This window comes from Nerophis ophidion, linkage group LG08, assembly GCF_033978795.1.
Source record: "Nerophis ophidion isolate RoL-2023_Sa linkage group LG08, RoL_Noph_v1.0, whole genome shotgun sequence".
Classification (NCBI taxonomy): Eukaryota; Metazoa; Chordata; class Actinopteri; order Syngnathiformes; family Syngnathidae; genus Nerophis; species Nerophis ophidion.
In genome coordinates this window covers 55,763,387-55,784,848 of record NC_084618.1, presented here as the reverse complement: position 1 = coordinate 55,784,848, position 21,462 = coordinate 55,763,387, and the positions used below count along the sequence as shown (strand labels likewise).

Below are 21,462 nucleotides of genomic sequence, written 5' to 3'. Positions count from 1 at the left end.
ATAACAAATTAATATTTTTTTTTACTTTTTTTGCTAAAATCCTCACTTGAATCCAAATTAAAGATACAATCTTTTTAATATATGTTGAATATTTGACACTATAATTGCCCATGTAATGAAAAAAAAAAAACTTTTTTCTATCCATCCATCGATCCTCTTACGCTTACCTGAAGTCCAGTCGCGGGGGCAGCAGGCTACACAGAGAAGCCAATACTTCCCTGTCCCCAGCTACTTCTTTCAACTCTTCCCGGGTGATCTCAAGGCGTTCCCAGGCCAGCTAGCAGCCATAGTCACTCCACCGTGTCCCGGGTCTTTCCCAAGTTCTCCTACCGGTTGGTCCTCCGCAACGGATCGGTACAGGGTCTGCATCACCGCAGACGTCGCACTGATCCGCCTGTCGATCTCACTATTCTTACCTCACTCATGAACAGGACCCAGAGGAACTTGAACTCCTCTGTCTGGGGCAGTCCACCCTTTTCCGGGCTAAAACCATGAACTCGAACCTGGAAGTGCTGATTCTCATCCCAGTCGCTTCACACTCAGCTGCAAACCGATCCAGTGAGAGTTGAAGATCCTGGCCCGATGAAGCCAGCAGGATCACATCATCCGCAGAAAGCAGTGACCTAATCCCGCAGCCAACAAAATGGATCCCTTCTACGCCCTGACTGCCCCTAGAAATTCTGTCCATAGAAGTTGTGAACGGAATTGGTGACAAAGGGCAGCTCTGACAGAGTCCCACCCTCACTGGAAACTGGTCCGACTTACTGCCAGCAATGCGGACCAAGCTCTGACACTGATCATTCAGGGACTACCTGAGGAACACTTCATAAAACCACTGTTAGTAACTGCAGTTGGTCGCTACATCTATAAGTGCAAGTTAAAACTCTACTATGCAAAGCGAAAGCCATTTATCAACAACACACAGGAACGCCGCCGGCTTCTCTGGGCCCGAGCTCATCTAAGATGGACTGATGCAAAGTGGAAAAGTGTTCTGTGGTCTGACGAGTCCACATTTCAAATTATATTTAGAAACTGTGGACGTGGTGTCCTCCGGAACAAAGAGGAAAATAACCATCCGGATTGTTATAGACGCAAAGTTGAAAAGGCAGCATCTGTGATGGTATAGGTGTGTATTAGTGCCCAAGGCATGGGTAACTTACACATCTGTGAAGGCACCATTAATGCTGAATGGTCCATACAGGTTTTGGAGCAACATATGTTGTCATCCAAGCAACGTTATCATGGACGCCCCTGATTATTTCAGCAAAACAATGCCAAGCCACGTGTTACAACAGCGTGGCTTTGTAGTTAAAGAGTGCTGGTACTTTCCTGGCCCGCCTGCAGTCCAGACCTGTCTCCCATCGAAAATGTGTGGCGCATTATGAAGCGTAAAATACGACAACAAGACCTGTTTAACAACTTAAGCTGTACATCAAGCAAGAATGGTAAAGAATTCCAATTTCAAAGCTTCAACAATTTGTTTCCTCAGTTCCCAAACGTTTATTGAATGATGTTAAAAGAAAAGGTGATGTAACACAGTGGTGAACATGCCCTCTCCCAACTACTTTGGCACATGTTGCAGCCATAAAATTCTAAGTTAATTATTATTTGCAAAAAAAAATAAAGTTTATGAGTTTGAACATCAAATATCTTGTCTTTATAGTGCATTCAATTTAATATAGGTTGAAAAGGATTTGCAAATTATTGTATTCCGTTTATATTTACATTTAACACGATTTCCCAACTTATATGGAAACGGGGTTTGTAATTCTGAGTAAAACAGAAATATTCAACTAAATTGTATTGAGGGCCACATTTCCCGAAAGTTAAGCACCCGAAGAACCACTGTCCTATTCATTGGATATTTGATTTTAGTGAATTTATTTAATCTGTTACAGGAGTGCTCAGCTGTTTTTAAGGACCTTCTACAAAAAGCTAGTCAAATATCGTCTCTATTACAGCACTGTAGTTAGTGTTATTAAAAATATGCTAAAAAAAACTGAGTCTGTCACAAGTTTTTTGAACTGAACTCATAGATCACAATTTGAATAGAATTGTGAAAAAGGGAGGACCTAAAATTGAACCTTGAGGAACACCCCTAGTATACCAATAATGACTACTGAATGCATCTGAAGTAAACACGCTACAGCAACACCTATGTTACATAAAAAATGGGTAAAGACAGGACTTTAAAGGGTACTTTGAGGAACGCCTCAATTATGTAAATCACAAGTTTGGACCGCAGTGTCCAATGTTTGCTTACAAGGTTAAAATGTCAATGCAAGGCTCTGCCAATGTGTTTACAGTGGTCCACACTCCTGTAAACAACAGGATCACTGTAGTATTTTTAGAAATGTTCTGCAAAAATGTTTGTCTGGCATGTTTTGAACTGAACTGGGGGGCCAGTATGGTGTTATTCCCAGGGCGGATTTGGCCTTGGTGTAAGAGAAGCAAAAAATAATTGCCAAAAATTAGCTCGAAAAAGACAGCCAGTTCACCATAGTAGTCGTTTTGCAGCAAGATGTCCTTGCTGAAGTCTTGAGCTCAATCCTCCATCCATCCATTTTCTACCGCTTATTCCCTTTGGGGTCCCTAGTGCTGGAGCCTATCTCAGCTACAATCGGGCGGAAGGCGGGTTACACCCTGGACAAGTCGCTACTTCATCGCAGGGCCTACACAGATAGACAGACAACATTCACACTCACATTCACACACTAGGGCCAATTTAGTGTTGCCAATCAACCTATCCCCACATGCATGTCTTTGGAAGTGGGAGGAAGCCGGAGTACCCAGAGGGAACCCACGCATTCACGAGGAGGACATGCAACTCCACACAGAAAGATCCCGAGCCCGGGATTGAACCCAGGACTATTCAGGACCTCCGTATTGTGAGGCAGACACACCAACCCCTCTTCCACCGTGCTGCCCAGAGCTCAATCAATACAGTCCAATATTGATAGACTTGACAGCTGTCAAAGTATATCAGAGAACCAAAAAACTCTCACAAAGAAAGTTAATATTTTTACTCTATTTAAACTTTAAAACTTGCATCTTTTCACTGCTACCTACCACTGAAAGTGGAAATGTTGATGTGACTCCTCTGTTCTGACTGACAGGTGACAGGCTTTTAGAAGTTGATGGGATCAGTTTTCAGAGCATCACCCACGAGCAAGCGGTGGAGTGTCTGAGGAAAACCAGGGAGGTAAATGTGAACAATCATTCTCTAAATACAGAGTAGTGATTCTCGAACAGTGGTCAGAGTCGTATTTATAAAGAGTATCGCCAACTCGATTTCAGGCGATCTCCTAAATGATTGGTCAAAAGGCACTCACGTGGCTACAGGGCGCCATGACTGCTACCGATTTTGAGCTGATGCTATGTGTTTGCGGCGCTTCCTCGTTAGTTTTTCGATGTGTATTAATGCCCTGTTGTGCAGCATAACAGAAGAAATGAATACATTTAAGAGATGGTTTGAGAAAAAGAAGATCTTTGAATCTCATTAAAACTAAAATAATGCACTACGGTAACAATACAAGAGAAAGTCTAACACAAGTACAAATAGACAGACATTGGAGGAGTAAATAAACTAAGCCAAATTTTGGGTTTAGTAATAGAAGAGAAAATTAATTGAAAATCCCATAAAAAATATATAACACAAAGCGGCGAGAAACACGTCAAAAATGCCATCCATCCATCCATCGATCTTCTTCTGCTTATCCGAATGAAGCAAAATATTTTCTGGACCAAATAGCACTCCATATTCTCTACTGCTCACTAGTGTTCCCATATCTGAGTTGTTGTGCAGAAATATGGGGAAATAATTACAAAAGTACACTTATTCACTTAGCATGTAATAAAAAAGAAAGTACATCATGAGTGACACAAAGCGTGATTACAAATACGTTGGAGGCAGTCACCACAGTTGACATTCTTCACACAAAAGTCACAATTTCTCTGTGATTGTTGGTCCAAAGCTAATAAATATTTTGGCAAAATGAGGGTAAGAAGTTATTTTTCGGTTGTTCTGTGTATTTCTTTTATTTTTCATGCTCACTTCACCGTCGGGCGCGTGTTTAAAGCCTGCTGGTCATGAAGCATTGCAGGAACGCAGCTGCAGAGTTCATCAAATACGGCCGGAAAATTATACTTTCACAAAATAAAAGCATGTTTTATTGTAAGTTTATGAGCTGAAGTATGCTTAGCTATATAAAATATACTACTATACATAGTTGTATTATTTTGGCTTATTTCATCGGAAAAACTACTGTTTGATTGGCCATTCTCTCTTTGTACACAACTCTGACTGTGGTGGTACGCTAAAAAATCCCTTAAATAAATATTCAAACACAATGTTACTGCTCAAACTGTGTGTAATATTACAGTAACCAACAATAATAATTATACTTTTTAAAAAAACATGATTTCAATGAATACTTAGGCTTACTACGCTGCTGTATTTTAATGTTGGTGATTATGGTGGTACTTGGAGAGCCACCTGTTTTCTGAGGTGGTACTTGGTGAACAACGTTTGAGAACCCCTGGATTAGAGGACTGAAACCATCCTCTTCCATTATGCAGGTGGTGACTTTGGTTGTGGAGAGGGGGCCCATGACGTTCCCCAGGGGGTCTCTGGGTGCCTATACTGACACCAGCAGTGTGTCCACTCACAACATTGATACCAGGCAGCAGAGGATCAACAGCTTCTCAACTATCAGCAACCCTTCACATGCTTTCTGTGAGCAGCCCAGCAACTACAATTTTGTCACTGATGGTACGGATACCTAAAAGGTCTTGCACACACCCACAGTGATACGGCACTTGTACAACAAGCTACCAAAAAACTAATCTGAGTGCAGATCGACATTCTGCCTTAAAGAAAGTCACTTTCTCTATGTAGTAAACTGGGTGACTGCACAAAGATTAACTTTCACACGATTCCTACTCCTGAGCTTCCTTTCTGACCCTGACTTTCCTCTTCTTATCCCTCCCTTATCATCCTCCTTGTCCACCTAACTTCCCATACAGGACCATTGACTAGATTACATTACACTACATAACATTTGTAGTTAATTGAGGCCAATTTAGTCATTAATCTGTTAACTACTTACATTACTGACTGAGTAATGATTTTTCTTATTCTTTGTTTTTATTGTGTCTCCAAAAGCTGTAAGGACACGCAAGTAATGATTTCTTTATTTTGAACTTTGTAATATTGTATGTACGTCTTCACTCAAACATCAAGATATACATGATGTGGAATTGTAGTGGTTACTTTTTCATATTAAAATGTTTTTATACAGACATAAAATGAAAATTGTCTCGGATTCTACCAAAATGTTAATTTCAGCCTGTTGCAGGTGGACAACATCATGCAGAATGCACATCACTTATTTTAAATCTGCATATGATTTTATTTTACATATGTTTGGAATGTCAAAAAAAAACTGCACACATACAGTAAGAAACTTTCCACATTCACCCATTCACACACACATTCACACGCTGATGGCATACATATTGTTTTACATTTGCTTTTAAAACAAAAGACAGCTCCACACATAAATGACTGACATTTAAATTTGGGATTAGAAAAATGTAGACTTAAATATAAATATTCTAATAATTCCAATAATAATAATGATAATATGTTAAAGCGCTTTTTAGCGCCATTCTAGTAGTATAATTTTAAATATGTTTTAAAAAACAAAAACAAGTACTCACAAAAAAAACGTGTTTCTTTTTCAGAAAAAAAAATGAAAGTTGAATTTGGGTTTAGTTTAGAAAAAAAGTAGAAGTAAATTTGCACATTGTATTATTTTATAAATATTTTTTAAAAACTAAAACAACTACACACATAAAAATTATTTATATTTTTACCAGAGAAAATATTGAAAGTTATTGGGTGTCGTTTAGCAAAAAGTTGAATCAAATATTCTTTTAGTCATATTTTACATGTTTTTAAGATAAAAAAAAACAAAAAAACAACTACACTTATAGAAAAGGAGTAAATGTTTAAAGTAAAATTTGGTTTTATTTTAGCACAAAAAAGTAGAACAAAATATGAATATAGTTTTTAATATATGTAATTAACATCAAAAATACATGCAAAACACAGCTTTTTAGTAAAAGATATTGAAAAATGAATTTGTGTTTAGTTTGGGAAAAACATTTAAATTAAATATGGATAAAGTATTTTACTTTTGTTTTAAATCAAACAAAGACAGAATATTGAAAGTTAAATTTGGGTTTAGTTTAACAACAAAGTTGAATCAAATATACATATACTATTATTATATCACATATGTTTCTATAAACAAAAACAACTACACAAAAAAACTGTTCCTTTTTCAGAGAAAATATTGAATGTTAAATGTAAATAAAAATATAATACAATGTTACGGACTGTATATTTTCTAAAATAAAAAAACAACTACAAATATCAATACTACTCTTTCTCTTTCTGAAAACATATTAAAAGTCAAGTTTAGGAATTAGTTTAGCAACACAGCTAAATGACTACATATGGATATGGTATTATTTTACATATGTTTTTAAAATGAAAAAAACAACTATGCATAAAGACTTCATTTTTTTAAAGAAGATAGTGAAATTGAAATTTGTTTTTAGTTTATCAAAAGTGTAGGTTAAGTATGCATTAGTATTATTTTACATTTCTATTTAAAAAGGAAAAATAACTAGATAAATAAAATCTCTTTCTGAGATATTAATGTAAGTTAAAGTTCTGTTTAGTTGAACAAACATTTATATTGTTAAAAATATAATTAGATATGCATATAATAATAATAAGTTAGTAAGGTTAGATTCCTTTAACACTTTGCGACACTCAACTCGTAATAATAATTCTTATATGTTTTTTTTATTTTGTCACAGAAAATATTAAAAGTTATATTTTGGTTTATACATCATATAAAAACAGTTTGTTTTTCAGAGATAATATTGTAAGTTAAAACTTGATTGGGTTAAGCAAACTAAAAATATAGTATTTTTTTTTATTTTTAAAAAATTTAAAAACAACTCCACATATATAAACTCTTGTTTCTTTTTTCTGAAAAATACTGAAAGTCAAATTTGGCTTCAGTTTAGCAGACAGAGTAGAATTAAATATGCATATCCAATCAATCATTATTATAACTGTACAGTATTATATTTTAAATATATTTTTAAAATACAATAAAATTACACACATACAAATTCCTTTTTTTTTCCCAGAAAAAAAATATTGAGAAATATATGATGAACAGTTACAGAATACAAAGGGTTAAATCACATATTATTTGACCCTTTGATGATCTACTCAAAATCAGGTGTACCCTGGAGTAGTATATGTTCCAACATGTTTCTGTGTGTATAAAATTCATGCACGTAGGAACATATTACACATAGCACCTTTTACCTTTTAACGCCCCCCAGAAAAACACACAATAAGGACCCTTTGGACACAAACAAATCCCTTCAGTAAAAGTATTAGAAAAGTAATTTGAATAAATTAATATAGATTATGAATTTGTTGCTCTATTACATATTTCATCCCCTGTTATAAGGTGCATGCGGGAGTGCATGTATTATTTCTATTGCCCTGACCAGGAGGTGACTTAGGACACAAACACAGACATCCGGCACCTACAGTTGAGGTCAAAAGTTTACATACACTTGTAAATAGCATAATGTCATAGCTGTCTTGAGTTTCCAATAATTTCTACAACTCTTATATTTTGTGATAGTTATTGGAGCACATACTTGTTGGTCACAAAAAAACATTCATGAAGTTTGGTTCTTTTATTAATTTAATATGGGTCTACTGAAAATGTGACCAAATCTGCTGGGTCAAAAGTATACATACAACAATGCTAATATTTGATTACATGTGCTTTGGCAAGTTACACTGCAATAAGGTGCTTTTGGTAGCCATCCTTCTGGCAAGCTTCTGGTTGAATTTTTGACCACTCCTCTTGACAAAATTGGTGCAGTTCAGCTAAATTTGCTGGTTTTCTGGACTTGTTTTTTTCAGCATTGTCCACACGTTTAAGTCAAGACTTTGGGAATGCCATTCTAAAACCTTAATTCTAGCCTGATTTAACCATTCCTTTACCACTTTTGACATGTGTTTAGGGTCATTGTCCTGTTGGAACACCCAACTGCGCCCAAGACCCAACCTTCAGGTTGATGATTTTCGGTTGTCCTGAAGAATTTGGAGGTAATCCTCCTTTTTCATTGTCCCATTTACTCTCTGTAAAGCACCAGTTCCATTGGCAGCAAAATGGTAGTAATACAATATAATACTTCCACCACCATGCTTGACGGTAGGCATGAAGTCCCCGGGATTAAAGGTCTCACCTTTTCTCCTCCATACATATTGCTGGGTTTTGTGGCCAAACAGCGCAATTTGTGTTTCATTGGACCACAGAACTTTCCTCCAGATGGTCTTATTTTTGTCCATATGATGAAACAAAAAATTAACTGTTTGGCCACAATACCCAGCAATATGTTTGGAGGAGAAAAGGTGAGGCCAACCTAAAATCGTGAGCCTGGAGGTTGGGTCTTGGGGCGCAGTTGGGTGTTCCAACAGGACAATGACCCCAAACACTGTTCAAAAGTGGTAAAGGAATGGCTAAATCAGGCTAGAATTGAGGTTTTAGAATGGCCTTCCGAAAGTGCTGACTTAAACGTGTGGACAATGCTGAAGAAACAAGTCCATGTCAGAAAAAAACAACACATTTGGCGGAACTGCACCAATTTTGTCAAGAGTTTGGTCAACAATTCCACCAGAAGCTTGTGGATGGCTACCAAAAGCGCCTTATTGCAGTGCAACTTGCCAAGGGACATGTAACCAAATATTTACATTGCTGTATGTATACTTTTGACCCAGCAGATTTGGTCACAATTTCAGTAGACCCATAATAAATTCATAACAGAACCAAACTTCATGTATGTTTTTGGTGACCAACAAATGTGTGCTCCAATCACTCTAACACACAAAAAAAAGAGTAGTAGAAATTATTGGAAACTCAAGACAGCCATGACATTATGTTCTTTACATGTGCATGTAAACTTTTGACTACGACTGTATGTTATTTACAAGTATTTGTAAACTTTTGACCACGACTGTATATCCTAACTGGATCTGGAGTCTTGTTCAGTTTGACGCACTAAGAATGAGAACTGTCTGTCATTCTCTTCAGACAACACAGAGGAAGTGACCTTGACTAAGAGCACCAACGGTCTGGGCTTTAGCTTCGTTATGTGTGAGCTGGACCCGCCCATTCCGGACTTTGGCAGTCTGATCCGGATAAAGCAGCTTTTCCCCGACCAGCCGGCCCAGTTGAGTGGCAGGATCAATGAGGGAGATGTACTCTTGGCCATCGACGGCCAGTCGCTCAAAGACTTGTCTTATCCGGTATGTGGATTAGACTATTAGAGCTCTTCCGGATGTTATCATCCAGGTGTTTTGTCTGAGCAACTATCAGGTGAAAAAAATCAGAAATTCCGTTTGTTGGGGGTGGATACATAATTAGTTTTTTTATTGTTACCGACCGAATTCAGTACAAAAGAGTTACTGATTCACGTAATCAAACGGTATCGGTTGTCGATACCTTTCTTGCACTTGACGTCAGTGAGTTCCGGTTGCAAACTCAAGCACTTAATAGGCAAACAGGTGTTTTTTATGGGGGACAGTCTCGAGTTCATGTTGCTATTTTCCATGTCAACAAAGCTAACATGCCTAGTAGAAAGTGCCTAAAAGTAAGGCTCCACTTTTCAAGCGAGTTTGATGCTAATTACCATTGCAAACGCCCTGTACATGCTATCAATTAGCATTGGCGGTTTTACGTAACGGTTTCAACACCTACAAATTTGGCAATCAAAACTTCAAGTAAAATGCATGTTGCGATCAAACAGTTGGTGTGTAAGAAGCACAGCACTTAGGGCCTGATTAATTAAAGGTTTGCCTGTGCTAAAACACGTGCAAACCTGATGGCACATGCAAAGCTTAAATACTAAACGTGTGCAAAGTGGATCGCGTCTCTTAAGTGAGAAAAATTAAGCTTGCAATCCATTTTGCGTTTCCGTCTTCATTAATATCCAAAATATATGCTGATCATCTAAACACCCACAATACCGGGGAGTGAATATGCAATAATAATTATTTAGCCTGTACAATGTGATTTATTAACACTTAGCACTGTTTTGAGAAGTGCTAATATGGACGACAATCCTGCGTCCTACGTGTGTGTGTCAACATTATGAATGGCCATTTTGTATACTCAGCAATTTCCTTTATAATTGTGTGTCTGCTGGATGACTTATGGGTCTGATTAAAACTATTTTAGTTGAAGCATTTTAGTGTGTGCTCGCGTTTTTTTCATGTTGTTAATTTCTTTAAAATTAGGAAATATAATACTACAGCATAATATAGCTCCGACACGAAAGACGTCTTTTATTAGGTATTTTCTTGAATAATTTCAGACGCACGAATGCACCGGTCATGTGATCCACGGCTTTGCACATAGAATTAAGTGTCAGTGTGCATATGTGTCAGTTGTTTAGGTTTCGATTGAGAAAATGTGTTACAGATTATTCATGCGTGGTAACATGAATGTGAAAAAAATGATTGTCGGTTTAAATCCTAATTTAAATAAGGCGGTCCATATATATATATATATATATATATATATATATATATATATATATATATATATATATATATACACAGCCCGGCCCTCGGCCAAATTGTTCTAACCCAATGAAGCCCCCAAGTCAGAAAGTATGGGGACCCCTGCCTTAGAGTACAAAGAATTTTTAGGGCTCCTCAAAAGACAAGACTGGCACCTTCAAAGACCACTTCCTGACTACGGCAGTACACCATGGACAAAATTAAATGAATGCATACTTGCAAATGAGACTCAGAATTGTAAGAAAACAAGATACAACAATTGGATAGCACAGTTGTCTATGAACTCAGTGTTGATTGGAAAAAAAAAAAAGCCCTTTTGTTTTTACACAAATTAAGATTCATTAGCAGATGAACACACACACAAACTATCGAAACTTGGTACTGTTAAGTACTGTCCGATACACAGGTACCGGAAATTGGTACCGTTTTGGTTAAAATGTAAAAAGTACCCAATCACTCGTAGGGGAGGCACCAAACATAGTATTATTTTGCCAAATAATGTATTATTTCTATTTTTCTCATCCAGAAAGTGCTAAATCTGTTCAAAACGTCCCAATCTGAGGTCCGGCTGACGTTATGTCGGCCTTCACCAGGTAACACCCATTTCCTGACAAACTTGGACATAGTCTTTCTGTATTTTTACACATTGTGTTTTCTCCAGGGACCCTTCCCTCCTTCCATCAGCTCACAAGAACATGAGCAATACAAGACGAGGCAACACACGGCATGCTAACAGGGATACAAAGACCCGTCTGCTAAATGACAGCAGGTCAGTGACGTGTCCACATGATAACCAAACAGCTGGAGTTCAGGGTATTAGGGGATTAGAAGAAGGTTTACTTTTTTTTTATTGAGGCCTACACTGATTTCCCAATAACAAATAAATTTTTCCAAATAAAATGACGAGCAGAGTAACCTGCGAAACAGGCTTGTAGGGATGAAATAGCCTCTTTTTTTTTTTCCTGACCTTAAGTATATTCCGCTCTACCCCAGTATTGAGCACTGTATAACGGATAACGGAAAACCAGTTGATCTGCCGTTTCTTTTCTTTTTCTTTTTCTCTTGTGAGTTTTCCTTGCCCTTATGTGGGCCTACCGAGGATGTCGTAGTGGTTTGTGCAGCCCTTTGACACACTAGTGATTTCAATCAATCAATGTTTATTTATATAGCCCCAAATCACAAATGTCTCAAAGGACTGCACAAATCATTACGACTACAACATCCTCGGAAGAACCCACAAAAGGGCAAGGAAAACTCACACCCAGTGGGCAGGGAGAATTCACATCCAGTGGGACGCCAGTGACAATGCTGACTATGAGAAACCTTGGAGAGGACCTCAGATGTGGGCAACCCCCCCCCTCTAGGGGACCGAAAGCAATGGATGTCGAGCGGGTCTAACATGATACTGTGAAAGTTCAATCCATAGTGGCTCCAAGACAGCAGCGAGAGTCCCGTCCACAGGAAACCATCTCAAGCGGATCAGCAGCGTAGAGATGTCCCCAACCGATACAGGCGAGCGGTCCATCCTGGGTCCCGACGAGCGGTCCATCCTGGGTCTCGACTCTGGACAGCCAGTACTTCATCCATGGTTATCGGACCGGACCCCCTCCACAAGGGAGGGGGGGACATAGGAGAAAGAAAAGAAGCGGCAGATCAACTGGTCTAAAAAGGAGGTCTATTTAAAGGCTAGAGTATACAGATGAGTTTTAAGGTGAGACTTAAATGCTTCTACTGAGGTAGCATCTCGAACTGTTACCGGGAGGGCATTCCAGAGTACTGGAGCCCGAACGGAAAACGCTCTATAGCCCGCAGACTTTTTTTGAGCTCTAGGAATCACTAATAAGCCGGAGTCTTTTGAACGCAGATTTCTTGCCGGGACATACGGTACAATACAATCGGCAAGATAGGCTGGAGCTAGACCGTGTAGTATTTTATACGTAAGTAGTAAAACCTTAAAGTCACATCTTAAGTGCACAGGAAGCCAGTGCAGGTGAGCCAGTACAAGCGTAATATGATCAAACTTTCTTGTCAAAAGTCTAGCAGCCGCATTTTGTACCAACTGTAATCTTTTAATGCTAGACATGGGGAGACCCGAAAATAATACGTTACAGTAATCGAGACGAGACGTAACAAACGCATGGATAATGATCTCGGCGTCTTTAGTGGACAAAATGGAGCGAATTTTAGCGATATTACGGAGATGAAAGAAGGCCGTTTTAGTAACGCTTTTAATGTGTGACTCAAAGGAGAGAGTTGGGTCGAAGATAATACCCAGATTTTTTACAGAGTCACCTTGTTTTATTATTTGATTGTCAAATGTTAAAGTTGTATTATTAAATAGAGGTCGGTGTCTAGCAGGACCGATAATCAGCATTTCCGTTTTTTTGGCATTAAGTTGCAAAAAGTTAGCGGACATCCATTGTTTAATTTCATTAAGACACGCTTCCAACTGACTACAGTCCGGCGTGTTGGTCAGCTTTAGGGGCATGTAGAGTTGGGTGTCATCAGCATAACAGTGAAAGCTAATACCGTATTTGCGTATGACGTCACCCAGCGGCAGCATGTAGATGCTGAAGAGTACAGGGCCAAGGACCGAACCCTGGGGAACTCCACACGTTACCTTAACATAGTCCGAGGTCACACTGTTATAGGAGACGCACTGCATCCTATCAGTAAGATAAGAGTTAAACCATGACAGGGCTGAGTCTGACATACCAATTCGTATTTTGATACGCTCTAATAAAATATTATGATCGACGGTATCGAAAGCAGCGCTAAGATCGAGGAGCAGCAACATAGATGACGCATCAGAGTCCATCGTTAGCAATAGATCATTAGTCAATTTTGCGAGGGATGTCTCAGTCGAGTGATTTGCCCTGAAACCGGATTGAAAGGTTTCACATAGATTGTTAAACGCTAAGTGCTCATTTAGCTGCTCTGCAATAATTTTTTCGAGGATTTTCGAAATAAAGGGAAGGTGAGACACCGGTCGGTAGTTTACCATGAGGTCAGGATCGAGGTTAGGTCTTTTAAGGAGAGGATGAATAACCGCTTTTTTGAATGCAACGGGAACAGTGCCCGAGGAAAGTGATAAGTTTATAATATTTAGCACTGATGGACCTAATAATACAAAAAGCTCCTTGATAAGTTTCCCGGGAAGTGGGTCAAGTAAACATGTTGTTTGTTTTATTCCATTTACACGTTGTAACAATCCTTCTAATGTTATTTCATCAAAACGAGAGAAACTATTTTGGATATTTGCAGTATCCGCCGTATATACAATCGTATCTGTGTTACTATAACCCAGTTGTAGCTGGGACGCATTGTCTTTAATCTCCTTTCTAATAAGTTCAATTTTCTTATTAAAGAACTTCATAAAGTCATCTGCCAAATGGGTGGAGCTACTGGAAGGAGTCCCTTGTTGGGTTAGCGATGCTACTGTACTAAACAAAAATTTTGGATCGTTTTTATTAATGCGGATGAGATTTGAGTAATAATTAGTTTTAGCTAAGGTAAGCATGCGTTTATAAGTTATTAAACTATCACTCCATGCTTGATGGTGCACCTCAAGTTTAGTCGTGCGCCATTTGCGTTCCAGCTTTCTACATAATAATTTCTGAGCTCTAGTTTCTTCAATAAACCATGGCGTACGCCTTTTTGGAGCCTTTTTTAACTTCAGCGGTGCTATACTATCAATGGTTTCGCGCAGGGCGTTGTTAAAGTTGTTAGTGAGGTTATCAATAGAGCCCACATACTTTGGGAACGGTGCCATTACCGAGGGCAGTAGGTCCGCAAGAGTCGTCGTTGTGGCAGCATTAATGTTGCGGCTGCTATAGCAGTTATTATTATTATTAGCTTGCCGAACATGAGTCTGAACTTCGAATTTTATAAGGTAATGATCGGACATTACTTTAGTACACGGGAGTATCATAACTTTGGAAACGGTGATACCTCTGACAAGCACTAGGTCTATCGTATTACCGCTGCGATGCGTCGGTTCATTTATTATTTGTGTAAGACCACAGCTATCAATTATAGTCTGGAGCGCCACGCACGGTGGGTCCAATGGGGTATTCATATGGATATTAAAGTCCCCCATTATAATTATATTATCGGCGTGCGTCACTAGATCAGCAACAAACTCTGAGAATTCACTAATAAAGTCCGAATAGGGCCCTGGGGGGCGGTAGATAACGGCCAGGCACAGAGGCAGAGGTGTGGCAGACTTCATAGAAAGCACCTCAAACGATTTATATTTATTATTTAAGTTAGGACTAAAGTTAAAGTTTTCGTTGTATAGTAGTGCGACACCCCCTCCCCTTTTGAGGTGACGGGCAATATGCGCATTCGTATAGTTAGGAGGCGATGCCTCATTTATCGCAAAAAAGTCGTCTGGTTTAAGCCAGGTTTCGCTAAGACCGATGACGTTAAGGTTGTTGTCTCTAATGACCTCATTGACTAATAACGTTTTGGGAGACAAAGATCTGATGTTTAGAAAGCCCATATTATAGGTAGTGGGCTGTTTTAAGGAGTTGTTGATAAAATTATCCGTAGTAGCAATATTAATAATGTTGCGTTTATTATGCGCAGTGTACTTAAAATAATTACGACCATATCTAGGAATTGATATGACGGGAATTTTCAGATTGTCTACTTGGCGTTGCGATAAACTGAACGCATCATAATTTGCCACCTCAGTAGAACGCATGTCTAACTCTGACGTAGTCATAGACACAGTAGAAAAAACATTTTGTGAGTTGTGTATTATTCTACGAAAATTGCTATGTGTACAGGGATCATCCAGCCTGGCGCTGGCTAGTTCTAACTTAACTGACTCCATACCCAGGCTTGCAGGCTCTGTAATTGCCTGTGACCGGGCTTGCTCTAGTGCAGTTAGTCAAATGTGGCTCAATGCGAAGTCTATGTTCCGAGACAAGAGGATAGCGCCTTCCTGGTTAGGGTGAAGGCCGTCTCTCCTCAGCAAGCCAGGTTTGCCCCAGAAAGAGGGCCAATTATCAATAAACGTAAATCCCTGTTGTCTGCAGAAGCTATCCAGCCACTTGTTAAGAGAGACTAATCTGCTATATCTCTCATCATTGCCTCTCCCAGGCAGGGGGCCAGAGACAATTACTCGATGCCTGGACATCTTTCTGGCGAGATTACAAGCCCTGGCTATGTTTCTCTTTGTAATCTCTGATTGTCTCATCCTAACGTCATTGGAGCCAACGTGTATTACTATATTCGCATAACTAGTGGTGCGGTTACCCTGCCGTACGTGTTTACTAGACCTGTTGCGAGTTAGCTCCCTAAGATTAGCTTCAATGTCAGGTGCTCTGCCCCCGGGAATACACTTAATCGTGGCTGGTTTGCTAAGCTTTATGTTTCGGGTGATGGAGTCCCCTATGACTAAAGTGTGGTGCCCGGTAGACTGGGGTGTAGGACTAGCTAAAGGGCTAAATCTATTATGCGTCTCAACCGGTACACCGTAGCTTGTAGGCCGGTTAGGGCTGCTACAAGCTGGGCTAGTTAGCTCGCTACAGCTAACGCTAGCAGATGTGTCCGCAACATCTAAAGTTACGAAATTACACTGCTCTAACTGGCGGACACGGCTCTCTAGCAAAGCCAACCTATCCATGAGTAAAGTGCACGAAGCGCAGGAAGCCATACTCACAGAAACTTTCCGTCGCCGAGTGGGGTGCCAGCTGTCTTCGGGAAGTGGTGGTCACGGTGGCGGGGAGAAGCTTCCTTCAGACCGGCGCTGCCTTTCTCCGCTAGCCTCGTTAGCTTAGCAGCTAGCTAGCTGAGGGCGAAGTGGTGAGACAGAGATCGGGTGATTTGCAAGTTAAATTGAACTATTAAATATGTTCGATAAGTTGTAAATAAAGCTGCAAAACAGTTAAAATCACACAGATAGAACGATACTTAGCTTTTTTGCGTCTTCATTCAAAAATAAATATTCCAATTATTTTAGGGCTATATAAGTAAACATTGATTGATTGATTGATTGATAAACCACAGAAACATTGGCTATATTTTTAAACATGTAGGCATGTAAGGTTCTGTTCGATTCATTTAGGTATTTTTGCATCTGTGTTTTCCCAGTGTACTAAAAAACTAAGATGAACCTGTGACTGCTGCAGACATACATTTATTGGCGGGTTTGTGGAAATAAGAATTCAGGTAAATGTACAATACATCCTTGCTCAACCCTCGTGTGGAATTGGGGATTCATCAAAATGATTCCCGAGCACGCCGCTGAATGCTGCTCACTACTCCCCTCACCTCCCAAGGGGTGAAACAAGGGGATGAGTCAGTTTCACCACACCTAGTGTGTGTTTCACTCTCAGTTGTACTTTAACTTGAAAGCAATTTTGCAGGCATTATAAAATTATGCAGCGAACTATGTAAAATGATGAGGAGCACCACAGAAAATGATCAGGCGGGCCATATAAAGTAATGCAGAGACCACATAAAATGGCGTGGCGGGCAACATTGAACAGAACAACAGTGACGGACCACTTAAAAGATGTGCCGAGTAAGATTTTTGCCTTTGGGATATGAGTTGGGTAGCTGTATTTAACACAGCCATCCATCCATCCATTTCCTACCACTTGTCCCTTAACATCTTCATTCAAAAATAAATATTCCAATATTTGTAACTCCTCCGTAAACCACCAGGTGGCAGAGTTGTGTTAGTAAAAGGTAACTTTGTGCTGTTTCAGTTTCACCTTGAGGAGCCATAAGCACTAATACAACTCATGTTATTTCCTTTCACAGGAAACCAGAATACACACAAGAGGACAAGAGGACCAAACTATATTGGACAGCGCGTGTGTATTTATCATGAGATTAAACACCACTTCACAGGTTTTGTTTGAGGAGGCAACAATTTACTCAGCGAAATAAAAGTGCCTAAAATGAGTCTGACCTCAGTGTGGATGACTAAAAGAAATGTTGGTTAAATATCAAGGACAAAAGAGACACTAGCACACACCTCCCTGGGTGAAGAGGAGCCACTAATAGTTCCTTGAATGAGGGCCCATATTTCGGTGAAACCCAGTAGTGCATCTGGATCCCATCAGAACTTGTGCTCCCTTTGCAAATGATCCCAAATGTTTCTAATTATGCCAGCGGAGACGGCCCAAGGCTGTGTGTGTGTGTGTGTGTGTGTGTATGTGTGTGTGTGTGTGTAATCGCCCTGAAGGACATGCACACCCAAACACTGGCCTCTGTTTATTCATGAGCAGAGAAACAGAAAATGGACAGCGCGGTCTTGACCTCTGCGGCCTCTGCTAAGGTCACTGCACGCGGCGACGACTGACGAAGGATTGATGGAGTATGGATAGATGTTCTTCCTTGTCATTTCACTTATGTCTCAAGTGAGTAACCTAATAATGAAATATGATGATTGTTACCTCTAGTCAAACCACAAAGCTTTATATCAGTTGCTAGTAATCACACGTAACTTTGGTGTAGGGCAGCCGTGGCAAAAAATAAATAAAATCTTGACATGAGTATTTGTTGCTTTTTACAATTTCTCTCAATGAAAAGATAGAACATAGAAATCCAATCAGTACTACACCAGAATCCAAAAGATTAAGAATGACTCCCTATCAAAAATATGAAATATTTTGTTCCACCTGGATAGCAGTAAACCTAGCTTGTAACAGTCAACACAGACGTCATAACGTCATCAAAGCTGACCTTTAAGCATGCACCAACATTTTGAAAAAGGATGGAGAGATAGAAGAAAGCTGAAATAAAATAAATGTATCTCTCTATTTTGCATTTCATATTCCACATGACTGTGGTGCGTTCAAGGACACTCGGCCTAGTGGTTAGAGTGTCCGCCCTGAGATCGGTAGGTTATGAGTTCAAACCCCGGCCAAGTCATACCAAAGTCTATAAAAATGGGACTCATTACCTCCCTGCTTGGCACTTAGCATCAAGGGTTGGAATTTGGGGTTAAATCACCAAAACTGATTCCCGGACGTGGCACCGCTGCTGCCCACTGCTCCCCTCACCTCCAAGGGGGTGATCAAGGGTGATGGGTCAAATGCAGAGAATAATTTCGCCCCACCAAGAGTGTGTGTGACAATCATTGGTACTTTAACTTTAAATGTTAGAAACAGAGGTGTCTCTCGGGGAGACTTGACTCCCAGGAGATGCTCTGATAATAAAAATAATGTGCTATTATGATTTGTATTATCCACTGGGGATAAGCCTGTGTGTATCAGATAATATCTACTTTACACTGAAGTAAAGGAAAATTTGACAGCTGTGCAATCATTATATTTAAGTAAAACATGGCAGGATATATTATCATTTAAGTTAATATTCTGACCACTTTACATTTGTTTCCTTTTTGTACTTTTCTTTCCAAACAAAATTTAATTATTTAGAGGCGTATTTAGATGTGAGTTCTAAATATGTTAATCCAAATTTTAAAAAGTCAAAAACTTAAATAACAGGGGTGCTAAAAATGTATTTACACACAAATCACAATTCTCATTCGTCATGATTCTGAATGAATTCCTAACTTTTAAAAAATTGTAATAAAAAATGTATATTTTTGATTTCTTTAAAGTATAAATTTTTAGGAAAGACGTGTTTTTTAGGCCATCTCGGCGTCTACTCCATGCATGTATACGTCAGCAGCCAAGAGGGGCTTTGTAACTTTTTTGTAACATGATTTGAAAAAGTTTCATGATCATTTTTTATACCGTTTATTATGGTTTGAATCACGAATCGTCACCACAAAAATCCAAATTGAATCGTGAGTTGTTGGAAAAATAATATTTTACATGTGTTTTAAAAAATCAATAATTTGCTTGTTTGAGGCAGCTTCATTGGGTTTAGGGCAGTGGTTCTTAACCTTGCTGGAGGTACCGAACCCCAAGGGAGTAGGTTTGGTTTTGAGATTGGTGGGGACACAAAAGTGCTCCAAGGCAGCACTCTGAAAGTTTACTTTTTTTTTTTTTTACATTAGCAATCATAATTTCACGTCATGCAGATGTTATAGGGTAAAGCAACTAAAATGAAAGCAAAGGAGACAACTTGGAAGAGTTCCCATCTTTACTCTTTAGTGTAGGGCTGTAGTGCAACTGTGCATCATACTGTCAATGAACATAGCCTACTGTCCATCAACAACATCAGAAATACATTCATGCAATACAACATTGTAAATAAACATAAATGAACTGCAATAATCTTTTCCCCAACTTGTGTTTAGATCACTCACAATTTTTCCCTTCATCTACTTCTTTCTATTGCTGCTTTTGTACTGTAAATATGTTTGTCACTAATACTCAAATACAAGCAGATTAGTGTCCACTGGTTGTTCCTATTTGAAAGAGCCAAACACATGCCTCCGCCGGTCTGTAACAGAAATTAACTGCTGGCAGATTTCTCTCAGGTCAGTATTGTCCATTTTTCCCTGATGGACATGGCACACTGCAAGATTGTTCAGTCTTACTTGTGTAATGGTGGTTAAGCCATGTTTTATGTCTCCTTAAAAATGATAATCTAGTGAGGTTTTATTGAATTTCCACCACAAGTTAATTGGTATTTTCAAACCGTTGCTCACTTCTAAACAAATACATGAAACAAAAAAATTATTTTAAAAATAAAACGGAAAGGTGAAATCCGGTGATCTGATTGGCTGTTGACCGTGGTTTAAATATTGAGCACGGCTTAAATATTGAGCACGGCTACTGTTCTAAAGCCTTATCACAGCGTAGGCTATCACTCCGCCTCAGGCACGTATGACTGGTATGAATGGAAGTTGTTGTCATGTATCCATGACAACGGACTGTTGCAGTCCGTAGTAAAAGACAGCTGATGTTTTCACGATGTTAAAAAACGGACTAAAGTAGTTGAATTCACATGTTCAAGGTTAACGTTCACCTCCGGGGAGGGTTAACAATGGTAGAGGGGACTGAGCATTGACTTTCATCTGAAAAAAAACGGAGGAAAAGACGAGATGCAGTGCTAATTTGGAGCTAACGTCTGGATAGGTGGGACTATTTTTTCCACAGTGAGGCTATTTTATTTGATAGTATGTATTTCTGGTTGAATAAAACTACATTAAATGTATTGAGTATTCTTAATTCATATTGCCTTTATTGGTAACAGTTTTATAAAAGCAATATATCACTCCAGTCCATGGTATATGCTCATTATAGCACTCTAGGGGGCGTGACTGGAGTGATATATTGTTGAATTATTCAATATTGTTGAACCTCTATACACCCTTGATGTAACTTACAGTTTGACTCCTAAAGAAGTCTCTTATATCCAGTTTTCTTTTCATTGACATCCTTCAAAACCTACAGCACACACGCACGCAAACAGACACAAACACAATGTAAATCGCAGCACTGATATTAAAATCCATCTAGCTACCGTGTGCCAGGGACAACAAATGCCGAACATGTTGACAACTTACACTGACAGTTGCACTGCCTCTCGTGCGGTCGCTAGCAACTAGCATGTAGGCTAGCTTTTACAAGCAGGAGTGACAGCGGGGACAGCCAATCACACGTAAGTTAGCATGAAACTGGCAACCAATCAGGGAGCGATATTTAGGTTAGAGGCGGGACTTCTAGCAGAGACCAACATTTAACCCTTTCTGTGCCATAATCATTGATTAAACATTACGGGCAGCGCTTGTATTGATAGTGACTACACAGTAGCGGCTGGATATTGGTAGGGACGTGTCCCTAGCATCCCTACCCAATTCTACGCCCTTGCTGAACCCCACCAGTTTCATA

At 39.2% G+C, this 21,462-nt stretch overlaps 1 protein-coding gene across 1 annotated transcript in view; it reads left to right on the top strand.

Annotated features, from left to right (window-relative positions):
* frmpd2 (FERM and PDZ domain containing 2) overlaps positions 1-18,197 on the top strand; it is a 31,283-nt gene extending 13,086 nt beyond the window's left edge. The window contains 6 exon segments of the mRNA XM_061909014.1: positions 3,117-3,202; positions 4,579-4,771; positions 9,201-9,415; positions 11,217-11,283; positions 11,352-11,459; positions 17,468-18,197. Coding sequence (XP_061764998.1) covers positions 3,117-3,202; positions 4,579-4,771; positions 9,201-9,415; positions 11,217-11,283; positions 11,352-11,389 — 599 coding nt within the window. The 3' untranslated portion in view covers positions 11,390-11,459; positions 17,468-18,197.
* The last annotated feature ends 3,265 nt before the right edge of the window (positions 18,198-21,462 follow it).